The sequence below is a fragment of the Sinocyclocheilus rhinocerous genome, unplaced genomic scaffold (genome assembly GCF_001515625.1).
Source record: "Sinocyclocheilus rhinocerous isolate Xijiao unplaced genomic scaffold, SAMN03320098_v1.1 scaffold314, whole genome shotgun sequence".
NCBI classification, from domain to species: Eukaryota; Metazoa; Chordata; class Actinopteri; order Cypriniformes; family Cyprinidae; genus Sinocyclocheilus; species Sinocyclocheilus rhinocerous.
In genome coordinates, this window is record NW_015630021.1 from 1,490,068 (window position 1) to 1,512,305 (window position 22,238).

At 36.7% G+C, this 22,238-nt stretch overlaps 2 protein-coding genes across 2 annotated transcripts in view; both read right to left on the reverse strand.

Moving 5' to 3' along the window:
• Positions 1-309: 309 nt before the first annotated feature.
• On the reverse strand, positions 310-16,096 carry LOC107739596 (tropomyosin alpha-3 chain-like). The gene is made up of 9 exons (XM_016551758.1): positions 15,848-16,096; positions 14,751-14,876; positions 6,379-6,512; positions 6,155-6,272; positions 5,385-5,603; positions 4,140-4,202; positions 2,933-3,002; positions 2,602-2,686; positions 310-681 (listed from the first exon to the last, which is right to left on the reverse strand). Exons 1-8 carry the CDS (start codon positions 15,959-15,961, stop codon positions 2,604-2,606), a joined length of 927 nt encoding a protein of 308 aa, XP_016407244.1. The 5' UTR covers positions 15,962-16,096; the 3' UTR covers positions 310-681; positions 2,602-2,603.
• Positions 16,097-18,755: 2,659 nt separating this feature from the next.
• Positions 18,756-22,238, reverse strand: part of LOC107739597 (rho guanine nucleotide exchange factor 2-like) — a 52,752-nt gene continuing 49,269 nt past the window's right edge. Inside the window, exon 26 of the mRNA XM_016551759.1 lies at positions 18,756-20,110. Coding sequence (XP_016407245.1) covers positions 20,040-20,110 — 71 coding nt within the window. The 3' untranslated portion in view covers positions 18,756-20,039. The remainder of the gene's footprint in view (positions 20,111-22,238) is intronic.

The window sequence follows — 22,238 nt, forward strand, 5'->3', positions numbered from 1 at the left end:
CAAAGTATAACTGTTTTAAGATTTAATTTAAGAACTTCCTCTAGTTGGCTACGACATTTTGGCCATTTGTAAACATTAAATCACACCTCTTTTTTTCGTAATTTCAGACCTTCAAATCTGTGGCCTTATGCACAAGTGATAATCTTAACCAAAAGCTCGAACTCGTGATTAATCACAATTAGTGATGCAGAATTTATCCAAGCTTTTATCTTTCAACCACAAGATATTATTCATGTGCACTCTAAAATTGGTAAATGCCTGGTTTCCCAACACCAGCCCACTGTAATAAAGAGAGACAAGCAGCCATTCAAAAGAGTAGAGCTTTTTTTCCTCCCTTCAATAAACATGGACACAAGGCATGAAAAATACAGCAAAGGTCACAAGAGAGAGCAAAACCAGCGACAAACAAAGAACACAAGTCTCTGAATACAGTCTGATCCAGATAAGAGAAGATGTTGGGGCAGATAACGAACATCTAAAGAACAGAAATTCAAAGAAAGCAGAAACAGAACAAGGCTTAAATGGAGAAACTGAAACTACAGACACAAGCACATGGAAAAATACGTGAAAAGAGAAGTGTACACAGAAGATCAGAGAAGAAGCAAGCAAAAAAAATAAGGACAGTCAGAGGAGACGAAGAAGAATTTCTTGAAGTCACAGTCAGCCGCAGAACAGTCCAGAAACTCTTTATCTGTAAATAGACACCAATGGTAAACACCTCATGACAAAATTTCTACATTTCAGAATGAGCAAACCGAACATGCAAGTGTTAAGAACAAACGTTAATTCTAAAATCAATAAATGCCAAAGCTCTAAAAAAAAAAAAAACTCTCAAATCACCAATTTAAGGTTAAAAATCCTTAATATTATTAACATGAGCCTTAAAAGGGACATATCATGGAAAACAGGGTTGTTCAGGTCTACAACAAGACATTCTCTCTAAAAAAAAAAAAAAACTCTCAAATCACCAATTTAAGGTTAAAAATCCTTAATATTATTAACATGAGCCTTAAAAGGGACATATCATGGAAAACAGGGTTGTTCAGGTCTACAACAAGACATTCTTCCACAACCCAAAATGCCTATTTATAAAAAGCAAGCTATAAAATGGGCCATTCGTAATGCTGTATGGTTACGAGTAGGGATGGGTATCGTTTAAATTTTATCGATAATATAATCAATATACCGGTACTTATCGATACTGTTATCGATACTATTTGGTGCAAAAAGATATGAAGTGAAAAGTTGTTGAAAATTTCAAGTTAATTTATTACTGCTGAACTTTAGCAACTGTATTAAAGTTCTTCAGTCAAGAGCAGCAAGTTATTTTTCTCTGTGTTTTATTTTATTAACATTAAAGGAATAGTTCACCCAAAAAATGAAAATTGTGTCATTTACTCACTCTCAAGTTGTTTTAAACCTGAATGAGTTTCTTTCTTCTGTTGAACATAAAAGCTATTTTAAAGAATGTGGGAAACTAAACAGTTGCTGGTCCCCAGAGACTTTCATATTTGTTTTTCCTACTATAAAGTCAGTGGGGACCAGCAACTGTTTGGTAACCAACATTCTTCAAAATATATTATTTTGTGTTCAGCACAAGAATAAATAAAAATTAATACATGTTTGGTACAACATGACTGAGTAAATAATGACAGAATTCAAATTTTTGGGTGAACTATCCCTTTAATGACAAGTGGCAGCATGTAGAGTACTGCCGCTTTAAGAGCTGCACGCATCTGTTTTTCTGTCTACTTTCACTTTAGACATAATTAACTGTGTTTATATGTAAACCTTGTGTGTTTTTGACAATATTAGCGCAATTAGACGATAACCAAGATAACCAAGTAAGCAGGTGCTGTTTGACCAGCCCGTACGGATGCTTCGGGTGTACGCGCTCTGAATAAGCACATGTTAGAACAGCATGCAAATGAAACGATTAACCGGCAAGGCTTTAAAGCATGCGGAAAAAATTTACTTTTGTGATTGCGAATAAGTGCAGTGTCTTGTGAGTGCAACTCTACCGAATCAACATTTGATGTGAATGTGTCTCGCGAGTTGCTGTACCCATTCCTAGTTACGAGGTCAGAAGAACTATTAGTAAAATTAACATATGACCACCCACATTTGCATATCCACACTATTCAATATTCAGAAACATGGTAGGAGTTGGTACTGCTTCTCAAACTCTTAAAGGCACAGCAAAATCAGATCAGCCTGTTTAAAGAAGGGTAGAAAATGTCCCCTTTATCTGTAGGCAAATAAGGAACCATTTAATGCTGTTAGCATATTAGTTACTTGACAGGTGCATACAAGTTAGAAATTAGAATCACACTATAGTAATTGCCCAAGTCATGACATCATTCACACAGACTCAAAGCAGTTCAAAAGAAACTGTGAAACAATGGCTCCTGTCAACTATTAACTCTTTGCGACTGAGCTTTATACTGTATAGTAAAAGTATACAATCAGAGGTCATGAAGCTCAAGGTTAGGTAACCAATTCAGTCACGAGACTCAAAAATCCACCATAGTGGCAAAACTCAGCTGACCTAGCAACAGCAAACCGTAAGTAGCAGAGCTTCACACACATGCACAAGCCTGTATTTACATAGAGGTCATGTCGTTGAGGGCATGATCCAGCTCCTCACTAATGGCCTTATACTTGAGTTTCTGAGCGTAAAGCTCATCTGTTCACACACAAGGAAAGAAAGACAGAGCAGAGAGGAAGGTAAAAGTCAGACGAGGGAGAGAGTATGAAGGAAAGATAAAAGGAAATAGGAAAAAACAGCAAATAAAGATTAAAATGTCAAAGCGGACAGGAAAAGGACAGGGAGATAATGCTATGAATAGAGTACGACCAGTATATAAAAAAAACAGGATCATATTATAGCTAATGGAAGGAAAAAGTGTTAAAGAGAATGACACAATCATACCTTCCAAATCATCAATGGTTTTCTCCAGTTTGGCCACAGACCTCTCAGCAAATTCAGCACGGGTCTCAGCCTAGCAGAGAAAGACGTGTGATCAAACTATGAGCAAAAATCTGCATAATAAATCAAAATAAAACTGAAAAGTTACTCAACATTAATAAAAATCATTAAAATCCATTTATTAAAAAAAAATAGTAAATCACAATAAACCTAATGATATTTATAGTTACCCTAATTGATCGAAAATTTCAAAGGTAAAATGTTACATTTCATAATTGTGAAGAGTGGCTTAAATGGGTGTAACATAACCAGCGGCATGAGTTTGGGACAGGACTACCAGTTTGTTGAACGATGGAAGTGTTTGAAACTTGATTGAAAATAAATTTTTTGAGTAGTGATTGTGTTTTTCAGCAATAGTGTGCACCCTTAATTTACAGAGAAAAGAAGGTCCAGGAAAAATCTGTAGATGGAAAAATCTCCATACAAGCTATTTTTGAATTTTTCTTTTTTTCTACTTGCTACTTTGCACTTTGTTAGAAAATGTTTATTTACTATTTATTCATGTTTTTTAAGGTATCTAATATTTTGATACTTAATTTCCATGATCTAAATATTCTTAAGAATGAAATGTTTGTCGTCATTTTAAAGTGTGTTGGCCTTCTTGCATTATTATGCTTTTATATTATGATTATATATTCAGTAGCATAAAATGGTCTTAAAATGACAATAATATTGTTTATCGCAATTATTTCTGGGGCAATATATCGCACAACAAAAAGTTGTTTTTGTGACAGGCCTACATACAGATCCTATTAGGACAAAAACTAAGATTACTGGAATTACACCTAGTTTAATCTAGGTCAAATAAACCTGGAATTGTATATTACAAATATTGTTGGCTCCTTGACTTGCTTTTGTTCCTCTTCACTTTGGATCTGCTAACTGTAAATGTAACAGATGTTTTCAATCAAAGTGACTTAAAAATGAGGAAGCCCTAGTAACTCATTTCTCCATTTACTGATACATGATTATGGGATTGTTGTGCGTGCAGACTGTGCACTGCATGTGGAAATCTGTGCTAGTGCAGGTCTTACCAGTCACTGAACAGAATAAGGACAAAATGTAAGAAACGATATACATTTAATGCACAAGTTAACATTAACTTTGGCTGCCCTAATAGAAACCAAATCACCATGTGAAATCATCTCACCTCCTTCAGCTTATCAGTGAGGATCTTGATTTCTTCCTCATACTTGTCTTCCTTCTGGGAATACTGTAGGGAAATAGGAAAATAAGTTGGGGTGGGGTCTTATGAGAATCTTACAACTCTGCATGCACACTCTGCGAGTTTGGCACCCTTCAAATAGACAACCGATTTCATGACACTTTAATGCTGACATGTTTCTACAACAGCTCTTGAGGTGAAAAGTAGCGCAGCTGTCTATGTTTTGACATTATGAGGCATGTTTTCCCCCTCTTTTCCTCAAAGTTTCTATGCAAGCTGGCTGAGTTCTGGCCTGCTGCTGTTGTGCAAGGCTTGTGACACGATGGCTAACATTGCTGCTGTGTGCTGCCAGAGCTTTAAACAGATCAGGACATGTGCACAGGAATGCAGCCGCAACATCAACAAAACACCAGGTACGATAGAAAGGGAAAAACAGCCAGAATTCAAGGAGAAATTTTATATATTGGGGGAAAGAAGTAGTAGTAGACTTTCTATAGGCTGTGGACTTCTATAGTTAAACCAACACCACTACTTATGCAAACCATAAAGTGCAACAAACAACAGCTTTGATTAGGAAAATAAATTAGATCTAATAATAGGATTCCATCTAAAATTCTATTGTACTGTAACACACACACACACACACACAGCATGCCGCAGAATCACATGCAAATGAATGGGTGTTTCTGTCAAAAGCTAATCACATGCAACACAGCATTCATTAGCATCACTTCTGCTTTCTTAATCTAAAGGCTTCCGAGACTGGTTGCGCTTGATTCTGTAAGGGACCAAAATGGTGGCACTTCATTAATTTCATTACGCAACAGTGCTTCAGGCATGCTGAATAACATCTCATCTAATGGTGATATGGATATGGAAAATGAGAGGGGGGTCTTCACTGTACCCCTGTGTCCAATTACAGCTTTTTCTTGATGTAATGGTCCACCACTGTAATCTGGTCCGACATATGTGGCCTTTTGCTTCGGATGATGATATACAGTTGTACACCACACAAAAGGGCACTTGTAAATGAGGGTGTTCATGTTATGCTCACATGACCAGTTAGATCACTGGTTTGGTAATTAGGAAGCCTATATTTGATTGCCTGGAAGGCAATTTGCAAGGCACATTTGTGGGGACTGAATTAGAGTTCCTTTGAGGGTTAAAAAAGGGACCAACACTGCAACCAATCAGAGATCGTGCAGAAGGAAACACACACACACTCCCTACCTTCTCAGCCTGGGCCTCCAAACTCTTAAGATTGTTGGTGACATTTTTCAGCTCCTCCTCCAGCTCAGCACATTTGCTATATACACAGAGCAGCCGTTTTGATTTTGGAGGAAGCAGAAAAGAAAGGGGCACAGGGCAAAGGAAAGACATGAAGACAAGCCAGCAGCAGTGGCAGAGTAACAGAGATGATGTTAAACACATGAACAGTAGAAGAGAGGCCTTAAATTATCGTTTTGTGAGGGACAGTTCACTCAAAAATAAAAACTGACATTTACTAGACCCCATGTCATTTAAAACAAATATCACTTTCTTCTGAAAACACAAATAGATATGATATTTCACAGCCCTGCTTGCACATGACCATACAATGAAGAACTGAAGAGCTCTAAAAAAATGAACAAAAATAAATAAAAAGTGTTAAAATAAAAACCTAAAATGTTATATTATTCAGCAAGGATGCATTAAATCTATTGAGTTTCACAGAAGAAATAAAATCATAAGAGTTTCAAACAGCATGAGTAAATTTTTTTGAAGAACTATAAAAGTAGTGTAAAGTAGTGCATTTATGTTGTCGTCCCATGCCAAAAGTGCTTTGTTTTGAACCTACTGCCTATTGCACAACCAATAAAAATATGTTTTCATGAACTGAAATAAATTAAAATACTTAATGAAAATAAAAAATACAATACAATAATAAAAGCTTATTTCAAAATAATAATAAATACTACAATACTATATAAATAATACTGAAATAACACTGGTTAAATTACCTCCTCATATTTGCGGTCGGCCTCCTCAGCAATGTGCTTGGCCTCCTTGAGTTGGATCTCCTGGAGCTCCATCTTCTCCTCATCCTTCAGAGCCCTGTTCTCAATCACCTTCATCCCTCTATTCCATAGAGAGAGCGAATTAAACGGAAGTAGGGCAAGTTAGGGTGGGAATAATGAAGATATAACATCACTCTGAATGCGTATGCCTGACTAGGCACACTTACCTCTCGCTCTCATCTGCGGCCTTCTCAGCTTCCTCCAGCTTCTGCAGGGCTGTGGCCAGTCTCTCCTGAGCACGATCCAACTCTTCCTCAACGAGCTGGATACGCCTGTTCAGAGAGGCCACCTCTGCCTCAGCCTACAAGGCAAACATGACAAAAACAACAGGAGATTAGTACAGATACACTATTCCACTGACCTTCAATCGCCACACGGGGAGCGTGATGTGAGATAAGAAACAGGAAGATGGGGAAACACTGGAATAATCTGGAAGAACCAAGACGACTTGGCGACAAACATGGAGTCAAAACTGGAAACTGGAACCAATGAGACAATGGAAAAATTGAATGTGGTGGAATCATCTGGGAGCTTCTGCTTAAGCAGAGTGGCACCACTATGTTTGCAATGGGCAATTATTTTGTGATGAGTGAGTGTACAAAGTGACTCAATTTTTTTTAGCAAGGCGTCAGTATTAATAATGCTTTGACTAAGGAAAGGGATTATTCAAATCATTGTTCCAAACTAAATTTCAGCATGGAACATGTCACACTGAGTTATGGACATTAATGATGCCTCAAATGTTGCTTACTGAAGAAAGGCGTGCTTATGACTTTCTAATGTTCACCCAGTGGATGAAAAAACAGGCAAAAATCCCTCAGACATAAAGGAAATGGATATCTCTGCATCACAATATTGTAGAGACTTAGTAGTGGGCTTTTTTGACTCAGATAGCAGGCAGTCACTCACAACACCATTGCAACTTCCTAGCCACGCCCTAGCAACCAGATACTACACCCTAGCAACCATATAACCACCAAAAACATCATAGGAATGGGCTCTTGGGGCCCCAGCCTGATCTAGTTAATATGTACCTAAACTCCTTCAAACAGATGTCAGAATCTTTCAAGATTCTGAAATTATTTCAAGAGGAATCACTTATAAGATTTTCATTCTAGCAGCAATATCGAAAATAACTTCTATTTTGTCAGAAACTACAAATCCTGAGGAAGTTTTTGTATAGGAAGCGATCGTGCCTTTCATTCATTAGTGCAACTGAATAAGGCGGGGCACTTCTGCAAGTTTATTGAAATAAAGTCACATTTTTAACAATACTGAAGATTTACTTGGTTTATACAGTAACATCAACGGTCTAAGACCACTGAAACTCGGTGGGCGCGAAGCTCAAAAACAGGTTAACAACCGCGCGGCCCGCGCCCCGTCAGCTGAGAAACAGCGCTCGTGCACGGCTTGCGGATATGACGACACCGCTAACAAACACTCCAGGTTAACAGCCGCGCCTCGTCAGCTGAGAAACAGCGCTAGTGCACGGCTTCCGGATATGACGACACCGCTAACAAACACTGGAGTTTCGCTCCTAATAAGGACTGAGGAATCTAAAGTCTGCGGGTGAGTTCATATCACGCAATGCCAATGAGACGGAAGGCATGGTTGGGTGATAAGCGACTTCAAGCACACACAAAAAAATGCAACCCAGACAAGTGTCTAATTCAATTAAAATTCACAAAAGTTGCCAAAGGTTAAAATAGGCTGCTAAAAGCCCAAGTAACATGCGTGAACAACTCAAAAGTGGCGATTGAGCACCTGATGACCCAGATGTTACCGTGCTCGAACGATAACAGACCAATGACGCGAAAAGCACTATTTGAACACAAAATTACACAAATGAAAGATTCTCTAAAGAAATAACTGAGAATGAGTGACTCAGCGGAATCTATTTTGTTACTTCCTTTAGGCCTCACCCACAAAAATCCAGCAAACAATGTGAGACTAGGAGGATGAGCTAAAAACCATCTGAGGTTAGCACATCTAAGCACACAAAGTGACATGACATCGCATGATTTTTGTATCTATATTCGCCAATATATCTCGCTCTGGGTTTTTGCATTTCTCTTATGAACTATAAACGCGGGTACAAATGAAAATCTTAAATGAAGATGAACCAGTGTGCGCATTAGCTTGTAGGTTTTGCAATAACCATCTAACCGGCCCATCTTTTCTTAGACTTGATGGTCTAGAATGAACAAATCGTTGTCACAGACCACTCTAAGCGCATACTTTGTTTATTAGATATCGAAATAAGTTTTACATTGTTTCAGTCACATAATTCTTCGCAAAGGGTGTTAAATCTGGGCGTGAAAGTAAAAACGCACCACCTCCGCAGAAAAATGCATATGATACAACATAGCGATTGTATCGAGAAATGAGACGGTTTTACGTGAATACAAGTATCGCTGTGGATACATTGATACACTTACCTGCTCCCTGGCACGCTTCTCTTCTTCGACTTGTCTCTGCAAAATCTCGGCTCTTTCTTCTGCCTCATCTGCTTGCTGTTGTAAAACTTTGATCTTTCTCTTCACTGCATCGATGCTGTTGGATCCGGCCATTTTTATGTGTTGCTTTAGGAGTAGTGTGGTCGAATAAATCAGATTCCTCTCGAGCAGCGTACTGGACCGAGCCGCGAATAAGAGTATGAGAGAGAAAAAAGTCCAAGGCACCAACGCCCCGCCAACAAGTCAAACGCAGAGCGAGTGGAAGTAACGTGAGGATCAGATGTTTCACGCGCTTGTCTTTTTGATTGGACCGATGCTTTCTTTTATTTTATTAGATACAAATAATAGTGTTTGTAAAAAGAAAAACAGGAACGAAATATAGTATCTCGGCCAGGAGGTTTTGAAAGTTGAATTTAGCGCGAGCAAGGACGTGGCAAGGCGTTTTGATGTTCGGTTTCTCATTCGAATTAATGAATGAGTTTTAATGTCATGAAGTCTTTCTTCCCCTCCCCTTGCTTTCTCTAACCCCAATTTCTTCAGTTGCCTAAACTCTTCCTTTTTTCGGCTCACTTCCGGATACCCCACCCAGTCCCCAACGATTTAAGGACTGAGAATGTGGTGTAACTGATCCCGGATCAGCGGCAACACAGAGTCAAGTCCCAACAGAACGCGTTCACGGTTGATCTCCGGTCAGCAGGTTTTTCTTTCTTTCTTTTTTTTTTGTGCGACCTGCGTGATTCTTACGGACGAGTCACCCTTGTTTTACACGTGTCCTGACCAGGTAAGATGACGTAGAGCAAATAAATCATTGGCATTCCAGGCCACTCCTTAAAATCCAGGAATGTGCTCGTAGATCAGTGGGAAACTTTTAGGCTATTGTGATCGTTAGGATGCTAGGAATTTTGAGAGGGAAAAGGAGGGAGTTCAGTTCATGGCCGGATCCAGTTCATTTTTTTCTTTTTTTTTTCTTTTTTTGTGAGCATATCTAATCATAATATAGTAAATAATTATCTTTTTGTTTATATCATATATTTTGGAATAATCTTATAGATCTATGATTTGTCATGATTGTTTTGTTCTTATTCATTGAAGCTCAGTTGTTCTCAATAGAGGCGGGCCCACTAGGGTGACAACTTAAAATGATTTAAATTATATTACAATGCTTTATATCACTTTAAACATACATTTTAGAACTTTATGTTAAAGTTAAAAAATCAAGTCGTTATCCTTATTTATATTGCACTTTATACAATACAGATTGTTTCAAAGCAGCTTTACGGTATTAAACAGGGAAGTAATAGAAACAATGATGCCAACTTCATCAAATTTAAGACATCCAAATTCTGCTATAAAGCAGCTTTAAAAAAGACTGTGTCATTATTCACTCAAGTTGATTCAGTGGAGTTCAATAACTGTGTAAAGTTGTCAGTGCAATCAAATCTGTGATATAACCGAATATTACACATCAAAGCAGCCAAAGGGGCCACAACAGCAAATTAATGTTACACAATCAGTTAGTATGTATATCATTATGAAATGATCCATTATTAAATTTAGCTGCTTTTTAACAATTATAATAATGTGTTTTAGTCTTATGTGCCATTTGTAATCCTTCAGAACCACCATCCACTGAATTATGTCTGGCATATTTAGGCTGTAAACGAGAACAAGGAGTGTTACAAATCCTTTACTTGTCGTTACGTGTAATTCCATTGATGGTGTCACAGTAAGTTCCTGTGCTTTTGAGCAAACAAACCCTGATTCAGTTTCTTATTGCAGTCTGAGTAATGACAAAACCACATTCATATATTTTCATGTGTCAGCGTGCGTGTAAGAAGGCCACATTGGAGTGATAACCGTGTGGACACTGATAAATCTGTTGTTGGCCTGCCTGTTATAGAAACAGACCGATTGGTGTGATTTATATTTTAGTTTTTAACCAATATTCATACCATAATAATAATAATTATTATTATTACATTGATTACACGTAATATCAGTTATTACATTTAAATACTTACATTTTCTATTTTATTATTATTATTATGATATGTTATGTTTGTATTGTTGTAGTCTAATGATTATTTACTTACTGTGTAAAAGAAGTAGATATAAATAAACAAGATTTCTTCTGCTGCATATAGGCATATAAACAAAAATAATCATTATTGGTAGTAAAAATGTTGGTCGATCTCTAGTATATAGGTCTGCCATAGTTATTATCTATAGATTGTTTATGTTGTGTTATGTTGAATTGTGTTGAGTTAAGTTGTGTTATAACTAAAATGATTTTTCAAGGAACACCTATGAAATTGAGAGATTTAAACAATGTGTAATTGTATCTTTCCGTTAAATGAAATAGTCTGACATTGTGATTTGGATTTAAGTCTACTGAGAGATTCCATTATAGAATTTACCCACATAATTACATGAGGTCATAAAAAAGAATCCAGTGAACAAGCTGAATTCACAGGCCTGGGCAAAACTGAACAAGACTATAGTAATGCTGTCTGTTGTCTGTCTGTGCAATCTTTCTAGTATCCGTACACTATGCCCTGCTGAACACTGTTCAAAGAATACCCAAGGCTATGGTTTTATATGTTCATTTTGTAATTCTTTCTACAAAGACTTTTAATATTGACAGACCTTAACGGTTTAGCCTCAGAACAATGTTAAAGGTAAAGGAATGTTGACTGATCCTGAATCATTCTGTTGTAGACCAGCACTGCAAAATCATGTTGCATCATCATTTCCTGTTTCACCTTTCCTGCCTCCCTTCCCTAATGTGGAACAATTTCCAGACTCCATTTATAACTTGGGACCTTTATCATGTGTTGCCACCATCTCACCAGATGATGGCGCCAGGTGATCTAGATTGTCACAACAGCCACACTCATAAAATCATTTTCTACTTTTTCAGCTACAAATTATTAACATTTTGCTTGCTTCTCATTTTCTATATATATAGGGGGGGGGGCAATGTTTGGGGTTATAAGATTTTTTTAATGTCTTTGAAATAAGTTTCTTATGCTCACAAAGGCTGCATTTATTTGATTGAAAAATACAGTAAAACTGTAATATTGTGAAATATTTTTACAATTTAAAATAACTGTTTTATACTTTGAAGATATTTTTATTTATTCCTGTGATAGCAAAACTGAATTTTCAGCAGCCATTACTCCAGTCTTCAATGTCAAACGAAATCATTCTAATATGCTGATTTGCTGCTTAAGAAACATTTCTTATTAAAGTTGAAAACAGTTGCACTGCTTAGTATGTTATTATGAAACTGATATGTGATATATATTTTTTAATATATATATAAAAATATAATCTAACTGTGATAAGAGACAAGAGATAAAAGAAACAAAACTGAGCATTTTAACTCTTTTCGGCAGCAGAGAGTGTATATGTCTCCATCTGGGCTGATGAGAAACTAAAGCTTATGTCTCTAATGGCCTGTTGATGCTATAGGTCATAGGTGACGAGACACATGGTTTGACATTCTGACCTCAAGACACACTCACATAAACGCATGCTCACTTACATCAACATGGTAAGACCCACTGCAGCAGCTGTATGCATTTGAAAGACTCAAGGAACTAACACAATGTTCTTACTATTTCTACATTTATGGATGTATGTATACATTTATGAGCAAAGGATGTATCTATCCTCAAACCTTTCACATTTTCACCATGACTGCTCTGGACACTGTTAGGCCGCTTGCTCAGAGCTCTATTTAAAGGATCCACCCCCAGATTCAAACCAGATCACTGTGTCTAGTCGGCCTGTCTGTCAAGTTTGCACTGCATGATGATGAGTGACTAATTGTACTCTAAATTACCAATAAATCCAACTCTTTTTAACTGTGTGGGGTAGCAAGGTAAGTGATAGCTTGGTGGTGAAGTTTTGAGTCAAGGTTGTGATGAAAATAGATTTCAAAATGACAGCTGTAATGGAGCAACCCACACTCACCCTCTGTTTGGAGCTACTGTTCTCATGCTGCTTGTCTGATTAGGGGTTGCCAGATTCAAAACAATAAATCCTCCTCACTATATTACAGTGTGTCTCCCTACAGTACTGACATGCAATCTTTTTCTGCTCTCCCTCTCTCTGTAAGGTCAGAGATGATCTCACAGCCTGGTTTAGGTTGATTTAAGACACACACACACACACACACACACACACACACACTTCAAAGCCTATGGTATTTAGTCCATCTTCTAAAGGCCGAATTTTATGACAACAGGTGTGCCTGCTATATCCGGAGCCCAGAACAAAGGGACAACGACAGGCAATAGATAGACATACTTGGTGTAACAGAGTTGAGCGTGATGGCACAGTCTTAGTTTAGCTGTCAAAGACGGAGTCAAGTTACACAATGGCGATTAACAATGAAGTGCCTTTTGCTTATTTGAAATGAATCAGTTCTTGAGTTGCATAAGAGATATATATGAACGCATTGGCAAATAGTTGTCGATTTTAAAGTCCACGTTGAAAAATGTTAGAGATAAAAGCTAGTATTTTTCAAAAATACTCCAAACATGACTATTCAAGAAGAAGAATACTAAAAATACAAGACTTACAAAGCTTTACACCTCTAGTCTGTTCATGCCTGGAAGGTTCTTTCTTATGTTCATTGTTCCTCTCGCAAACACTGATTTACAGCCCTGCTGCTAAATCAGCAGTCTCAAGGTAGTAATTTTCTCACTGAGGCCTGCAGGCAAGAGTATATATGCACAATATCACCCACACTTTTTGTCACCTCGTGTCTGGATAAGTTGGGAACCAAGAACTTATTCTGATTGATTCAGAATTAACCAGTTCGGTTAATATCAGGACTAAATTACATTCAGTTAAGGGCTTTCCACATTTTAAATACATAAGAGTTCACTTTTTTTAGTGTCACCACAAAATTGCTAGTGAATTCACAGCGCAAAACAAACATGACCAGTTTACCAATTTCCAAACAAATGAGTGTCATGAGCCGGTTATTTTTAGTGAATCAACAACATGCAGAGCTACCACTGTAGTCTGACTACCAAATAGGGTTGCCAACTTCAGCAAATGAAAATACAGGACAGTCACCAAGTGATTGTCCAAACCCCAATATATACAGTGGGTACGGAAAGTATTCAGACCCCCTTAAATTTTTCACTCTGTTATATTGCAGCCATTTGCTAAAATCATTTAAGTTAATTTTTTTTCCTCATTAATGTACACACAGCACCCAGGCTCAGTCACGGGGGCCAGTTCTCCTCTGGCCAGACGAAACCAGCATGGTGTGGTTTAATTCCAGGCTGCAACGCACGTCAGCACTACCAGTGTAGTCCAATTCTTGAAGGAATGACTCTTATGAGCCGGGTCGGGGGGATGCAGCGCTAACCAGTGTAGTACGGTTCTTAAACAAATGACTCTTTTGATTCTTTTTAGTGAATCGACAGCATGTAGGCCAACCAGTGTGGCCTGACTCTGTAAGAATGATTCTCCTGAAACGTTTTTGTAGTGAATGAACAACAGACAGCGCAACCATTGTAGAAGCTAGCTATAATTCTCAAACGAATGACTCTAATGTGTTGATTCTTTTTAGTGAATCAAACACATACAGCCTACTGTGAAACTTAAACTTGATTGGTCATACTGTACGACATTGGGTAAAGATACACATTATGTGCTTTCTTTGTCAGTAGTGAAATGAATTAAATATATATATTTGATTCATTGTGTAGTTATTATGTATGTTTATATAGTGTTTTTTTTTTAATAATATATATTTAGGCCAGTTATTACACTGCATTTATGCTGCCTCTAAAAATATTGTGAAAATTGTGGGGAAAAAAACTTTGACAAGGGATTTTAGATGACAGTATGAATACATTTAAGGGTAGAAATGAGTTAGTTTAGCTAGTTGACACCACAGTCAAAAAAGGGGGTTGTGACACAGTGTCAGCTGTGGAGGAGTGAATGGAGAGAATGAAAGGAATGGAGGGGTGGGACCAACAAGAATTCCGGGATGAAGTTTTAAGAGCTGCATTTGTGTTTGTGTGTGATTTGATGCTTTGTGATTGTCAATCACTCACATCTGCAGCTTTCTTCTCAGCTATCTCCAGTTTCTCCTGGGCGTCCTTCAGGGCCTCTGAGTATTTATCCAACTCATCATCAGTTCCCTTCAGTTTCTTCTGCATCTGAATCAGCTCATCCTCATGCTGGGAGAAATAAAGAAAGAAAGAAATAAAGAAAGAAAGGAAATATGAGAGTGGAGGAGATAGAAAGGGAGGGGGAGAGAAATATTATCGGTATGAAATCATCCACTATAATACATCTTCACACATACCCTCATGCCCCATCACTTCTACCTTAATTGGCACAAAGCAACACTTTCCAGGGATTTTTTGCCCACCTTCTTCTGGTGATGAGCTAAGATATGCAGCTTACCAAAGCTATACCTTGTGTAAATGTGAATATAAATACACTCACAGGCAACCCAAAACTTTCACACATCCTCAGCCCTCTCCGCAACTCCCCTCTCCATCTCTTGCTAAGACTCTATTTATCCGCCCTGTATTCTTTCAGTGGCAGATCACAGCCATGCAACTGCTACTTAGTGTTGGGATCAGTATCTAAGACTTCTCATATTAAGCCTTGGTGGTGGGCGCTTATTTTCCAAGAAGGGTCTTTGGACAGTTGTCAGCATTGGCCAGGTGCATTATATTCTTAAATGGATAGTCCAATCAAAAGTGAAACTTCTAGCATCATTTACTCCCCTCATGTATGACTTTCTTCTGTGGAACAAGAACAAGATCTCAAAAATACTATGGAAGTCAATGGGACCCGAAACTGTTTGTTTGAAAGAAAGTCATACAGGTTTGGAACAACATGAGGGGAGTAAATAATGACAGAATTTTCATTTTTGGGTGGACTATGCCTTCAGCAAATGTACATAGTGTAAAATGACTTAGATCTTTGTCTTATATTCAGATCTGTTTTGGTCCAGAATGAAAAAGTGGGCCTTTGATGCATTAAGCATTCAAACCACATATTAAATGATTAAACATTTGGTCCCCCAAATTAAAAACTCTTCCTAAACAGCACTGAAATTAAGCATCTCCAACTCATCCCATTTACTCAATATCAGTTTTAGTTTTCACAACCTTTGACCTTTCCACCTCCGCCTCACCTGTTTGCTTCTGTCTTCTGCTGCTTTCCTGTCGGTCTCCGCTTGTTCTGCCTGATCCAGAGCGTTCTCCTTATCCAGCTTGAGCATCAGCATCTTCTTCTTGACGGCCTCCATCTTGGCGTTGGTGAGTAGGGCTCACGGTACGAGAAACTGAAAGTGGCAGTGGAGAAGGTGAGGGCTAGTGGTTTAGGAACAGGAGCTGGTCAAGCAAGGAACGTGGACAGAGAGGGAGTAAAGTGGAGAGAGACCAAACTCAGCCAGGGATAGTGGGAGGGCATTTATATCTGGGGACATCAGGCCATGCCCAGTTTCTAATAAACTCCGCCCACTTACTCATTATAGCTCACCTAATACAGTCATAAGTCTTGTTTGGTGTCTGATGTAGTGATGATGTAGTGATGTAACGTTAATTATCAGGACCTTATCATGATTGAAATTCAGTTTAACTTTATTATTAACACTATTTGAATGTCGTCAGCAACTATACATTCACTCCAGATAGCTTTCACTTATATATTTAATCTGTTGTTTTCATCCTTCTGTTACTAGATCATTCCGTTGGGAAAGAATGAGCTGGAAGATATGACACAACAAAGACAAGAATGGACGCCAATGGACAGAACTGAGGTTCGGCTATAATAAGACAAAGCCGCTGTGTTTGTGACAGGCACAGGTGTGTGTGTGTGTGTGTGTGTGTGTGTGTGTGTGTTACATTACTCGCATCCCCAGCTGCACTGTTCCCTTTATGGCTCGTCGGTCGCCACAATGATCACTTTAGAGCTTTTTTCTAATGTGAGACACCGTTCTATCATTAACTTGCCTGACCACATATAATAACAAGGCTTTGGGGAACCACACTTGATGTGGTAAGATTGCCACCAGTGCTTTGGAATGCAACAATCCCAAACACACTGCCATCTAGATGATTTATCTCTCTATATCTATATTTATTCATAGAGCAAATGGCTTATTTTATTAGTAAAAAGTAAGTATAAGGTTTATTAGTAAAATGTAATAGTATAAATTTTAATTTTATTATAATTGTCATAATTTCGGATCTTATATATATATATATATATATACTAAACCTGCATTTAAGAATGAATCTTAATATCAAGGGTGTTGTTCTCCAGCACAGATTTTCACATCATGCATCCATCTGCATTCTTTACTTTAGAAGTCCCTCATGATTAGTGCTACAAATACAATAATAAAAATTTTTTTTTTTAAATGTATCTTGATTTTTAAGTTAAAAAAAAAAAACATACTGGAATCATTTATATTTGTAAACTAAGCTTGCATTTAGGAATTAACCTTAATACCAAAATCATAGATTTAGTCTTGTCTACATTTTTAACTATAGTGTACAAAGGGTCTTCTCCTCTAGCACCGATTTTCACATAATTTTTTTCTTTTCATTTTCATTCTTTAGACATACCTTTGGATTAATGATATGTGTATATGAAAGCACATTTTTGTAATAGTGATTAGTCATTCATGTGCGTCTTTAACTGTAAGTTCCACTAAGCTCTTGCTGAAGTAAAGGGACAATGATGGTGTCAGGTTATGGGTGAGCAGACTATTTTCAGCCGGGGGGCAGGGTATGGTTAAAACTCATTGTTAAAGTACAAATAAAACAGATTTAGGTTAGCTGTATTTAGATTTAATTATAGAATGTATTCAGAAAGGAAGAAACTATGTTTTGCACTATGCAGAAAAGGGAAGTTTTATAATAAATCTCTGATAAATAATGCATCACATCATTCCTCCAGTAAAGGCAGTTCACTGCAAGGTGAGGGAGGGAAACTGTTGCACTGTATTTCAGAGCAAGTCGGTGTACACTCTTTTTTTTTTTTAAGTGCTCTGTTTTGTTCAATAGATTTACTCATTCTTTCAACACACACTTTTAGTTTAGGATAATGAAGTGATGGATGAGGTAGTATATATATATATATATGTGTGTGTGTGTGTGTGTGTGCGCGCGCGCATCTGAATGCCAGCTATGCTGCCTGTGCCACCAAGCTATTAATACTCGTATTTTTGGCTTACATTGTTTTGTGGATTAGCTGCTAGCCACAGACAAAGATCTAGATTCAGATGGATCTTGATATGTAAATGCACATATGAATTTAAATGTACATGTTTTATTATGAAAATAAGGATAGAACTTACTAAAACCTGTTTGTGTATGATTGTGGAAATATCAGAGATTTTTGGAACACTCAATTCTGATTGGTCAATTGTGATACAAACCCCACCCCACAGCTGATGCTAAAGGTTTCATACAAACACACTCTCATGGCAAATCATAATTCATTTTGGCGTATTGTGCCGAATTTGTATGAACTTATGATATGATATGATTTGCTTACTCTCCACTGATGGTTAGTTTAGGAGTAGACGTTCAGGTCCACATTTTTTCTAAAAATGGTATGTTTTCATACAAATGAAAACATACGATACGTACAAATTCGCCACCAATTACCACAACATAAAATAGTTTTCTCACGAGATCAGTTTGTACTGAGAATGACTTTGGAGGATAGTTCACCCAAAAATGTACATTGTTCTTTCTTCTGTTGAATGCAAAAGAAGATATTTTCAAGAATGTTGGTAACCAAACAGTTGCCAGTAGCCATTGACTTCCATATCATGAAAAAAAAAATACTCTGGAAGTCAATGGCTACCGGCAACTGTTTGGGTATCAACATTCTTCAAGATGTCTTATTTTATGTTCAACAGAAAAAGAAAAAAAAATAATAAAAATGCAGATTTAGAACAACATGAGGTTGAGTATGAGGAGTAAATGATGACAATTTACGGTCCCGTTAATATTACTAATTTTATCACACTTTTCACATTGATTTACTCACACACACACAAATGAAAGACAACAAACCAATCCCAATGATGTTGTATATCAACAGTTTTAATTCTTCAACTGTATTCTATATCCACTTCAATATATCTGAAACACTGTATGAACATTCCAACAATGTTTCTGTCATGTTCCATATAAACATTTTGATGTGACTTGAGTAATTCCTATGTTTCTTATAGTTACTTCAAACCATGAAGAATATCATCCTACAATAATTTCTAAGACATTGCTTCCTGAAATGTTGAACTGACTAAAATAAAAGTATAATATATCTCAGCAATATTCAGCCAAGCGAATTTTGGCACACAGTCAAGTAATTGCAAAAAACATTCTTAAAATTAAAACATAAGCAAAACTGTAGTAAGACACATCAAATGTTGTTGGTGTTACTGGCAAATTTTGGAGATGTGATTTATTTTAGTCAATAAATCTTCTTATATTTACAAAGTATTCCCCGTTAACACACACTGTGGGCTGAGGAACCATTTATAATATCATAATAACCTTCCTGGGTTTATTAAGTTATTTGCTATAGATGTAAATATATTTCTAATATATATTGCTATAAACGGCAATAATAATTCCTTCCTAAAAAAGCCCTCAAGTCTCTGAAAATAGTTTTTTGTTATTTAGCCAGTAGTTTTGGTCCCAGTCTATTATGTTGGTATATTTCAAGCTATGGCTTCTTTCTAACTGCTCTGACATGCTCGAAAGACAATTTAACGTTCCATTTAAAACAAAGAAAAATAAATAAATTCAAAATAAAGCGCAAGAAAGAGACATTTCTTTACAATGACCTCTCACACAAACAAGTTCCACTTAAAAAAGAAGCTCTATTCTGGTTTTGCGTGCTCCAGCATGTGTAGAATCGGTACAAAGCACACACAGTACATCAATTTGACTGGTTTCTGCCGGTACCCTTGAGCTGGATCACTTATGTTTGGTTGATTTGGTTAATCTTAAGATTCTCACAGAATCCCAAGACCATTTCATGCCGCTATCAAGTGCAAAGTCCCATTATTTGCATGACTCCATCTCCATCACGATGCTTTGGCATATACTTATTGGTCCGTGGATGTCAAAAGCCATATGATTGGATTCCAAGGAGAAGACATGTTGAATATTAACATGTCATAAACGGCCACACAGAAGCTATAAGCAAAATTACTGGATACAACTAAATACTGTATGTATATAATGAAATGAATATTCATAAACTAAGTAAGAATCTTCCCTGTTCGGCGGAAGACCTCCTCATGGAGTCTATAGTCTGTTCCATCGGACAACAGGCAAGTCTTGGGTTGAGAAATATTAGCAGTGCGAGACCTCGCGGTCCCGGGGGTCTGTAGCGCATTCGCTCTCTTCAGGAATGTCCTGCAGATCTGTAGAAGAAGAAGAGAATAAGAAAAATGAAGTAAAAGAATTATGAAAAATTAAAGCATATTTAGATATTAAACAGAGATGAGGCAGTTTTAAGTTCAGATGCTTTGGAATTTTACCAAATGATCTAGATGAAATGAATTGCTTCTTGACAATATCATTTATATCTGGAAAGTGTACTGTAAAGTTATCTAAGGCTACCTTCACACGAAGCCAGAGCTTTCCCTATCCAATCTTTTTTTCCCCCTCGTCTCATATCGAACACTTGATAAGCCAAATGCAAGTTAAAATTGCCTTTGGAAAGTAAATCATTTTACTGGACAGCTGGCCTGTAAACTTCACAAACTGCAACATAATAATAAAGCAATAAGCCCCAAGAAGCCATGGTTTACAGTGAATTTATAACAGCTAAGGGACGTTGTTAGGTGCGAAGCGGAGCTTTTATAAAACGGTTATTCCATATACGTAGTTAGGTTTCACAAAATAAAACAGAGCAAATAAAGTGTAATGATATTAATAAAAACAGTATTCTTCCACCAAACAATGTAGTTCCTCAGAAACAGTTGTGGTTGTAACAAAGTTGTTGCCAAGCAACACACAAAGTAAACAAAGGTGTATGTTTGTAGAGTAATTTACAACAGCTTTGAACGTGGCTCAACCAATCAGAATCAAGGACCGGAACTATCCATTTTATAATACATGGTTTAAATCATGTCAGATCCTCAGCGAAAATATGTCATGGAAAAACAGCTCGGTAATTCATTTTCATATATATTTTTCTTTAAAAATAACACAAAATACAGTTTTAAGGTTGGTTCGAAATATTTATGACCAATACATTTTTTTCAGCGTAATCCAGTGCACATGCTTGCACACAACACTTTGTTAGCTTAGCAACATACTTACCTAGACACTTTCATCATCATTCACACATACAGGGGATCATTAAAAAATAAATAAATAAATAAAATTAAAACTTGTACTACCACTCAAAGGATTAGGGTTAGAAAGATCAAAAATACAGTAAAAACAATAATATTGTGAAATATTTTTAAAATTCTATTTAAATATATGTTATTTATTCCTGTGATGCAAAGCTGAATTTTCAGCATTATTACTCTGTCTAATATTTTTCTGAAACCCGTGATACATTTTTTAGGATTCTTTAATGAATATAAAGTATAAAAAAACAGCATTTATTTGAAATCTTTTGTAATATTATAAATGTCTTTAAATTGTCACTTTTTAAACAATTTAATGCATCCGTGCTGAATAAAAGTATTTATTATTGTTATTATATTACTACTCTATTATTATACTGCATGCTAAACCCTTTCACATGCAGCATGAGTAGTATGCTATTTCAAACACACCTCAAGACTGAAGTTATTTCATCTCAAGGGGCTTTAAAAGTCAAGCCTTCTGTGTATATAAGTGTATGTACAAAAGATATGTTCAACGTGAATGACCCACTAAAGCTCTGGTTGCGTTTATTGAGACCTACAATTTATTGCCATTATCCACCTACAACACACATGCCTACAAATAATACACATAAATGTAGATTTTTTCAATTTAGTCCAAGGAGGTTCTCCTGTCTGACAGAGTTTAGTGAGTGTTTGCACATTTGTGTACTTTGTGTGTGTGTGTGTGGGTGAGTGTGGAAAGTTTAATGTGATAGATTCCATGTGTATTTGTGTTGTGCACATTGGTTGCATAATCGTGTGTAGGCTGCTGTTAGTGTTACAAAGGGCCAAAGTTTACAGCGTTCTAAATGAAGCGCATCTATGCAGACTCTCTGATAAATATGTAATCATTTCATATAAAAAAAAAAGCTAAATCAGAGCAAACAAACTCCCAGCAACCAGTTGCTAGTCTCTTGTATCACTCTGCCTGTACCAGTCTTGTTTCCCCTCATAATAATTTCAACTCAAATCGATATTTACTGTATATTTATATACTGATAATAAGAATATATCTATATATAAATTATTTTTGCTTTTGAAAAACTATTATATTATTTTATATTATATTAAAGGGGTGGTTCACTGTTTTTTTTTTAGGCTTGATTGTGTTTATGGGGTACAGTCTAACATGTGTTAATGCTTCGTTTAAAAAAAAACAAACGCA

Bases quoted from the DNA above. Each gene is read 5' to 3' on its own strand.
- LOC107739596 (XM_016551758.1), bottom strand. From the start codon at position 15,961: ATGGAGGCCGTCAAGAAGAAGATGCTGATGCTCAAGCTGGATAAGGAG. The intron at 5,604-6,154 runs GTAATTTAACCA...CGATAATTTAAG, and splicing joins CCGACCGCAAATATGAGGAG to GCCTCTCTTCTACTGTTCAT. The intron at 4,203-5,384 runs GTAGGGAGTGTG...ATTTCCCTACAG, and splicing joins TGGAGGCCCAGGCTGAGAAG to TATTCCCAGAAGGAAGACAA.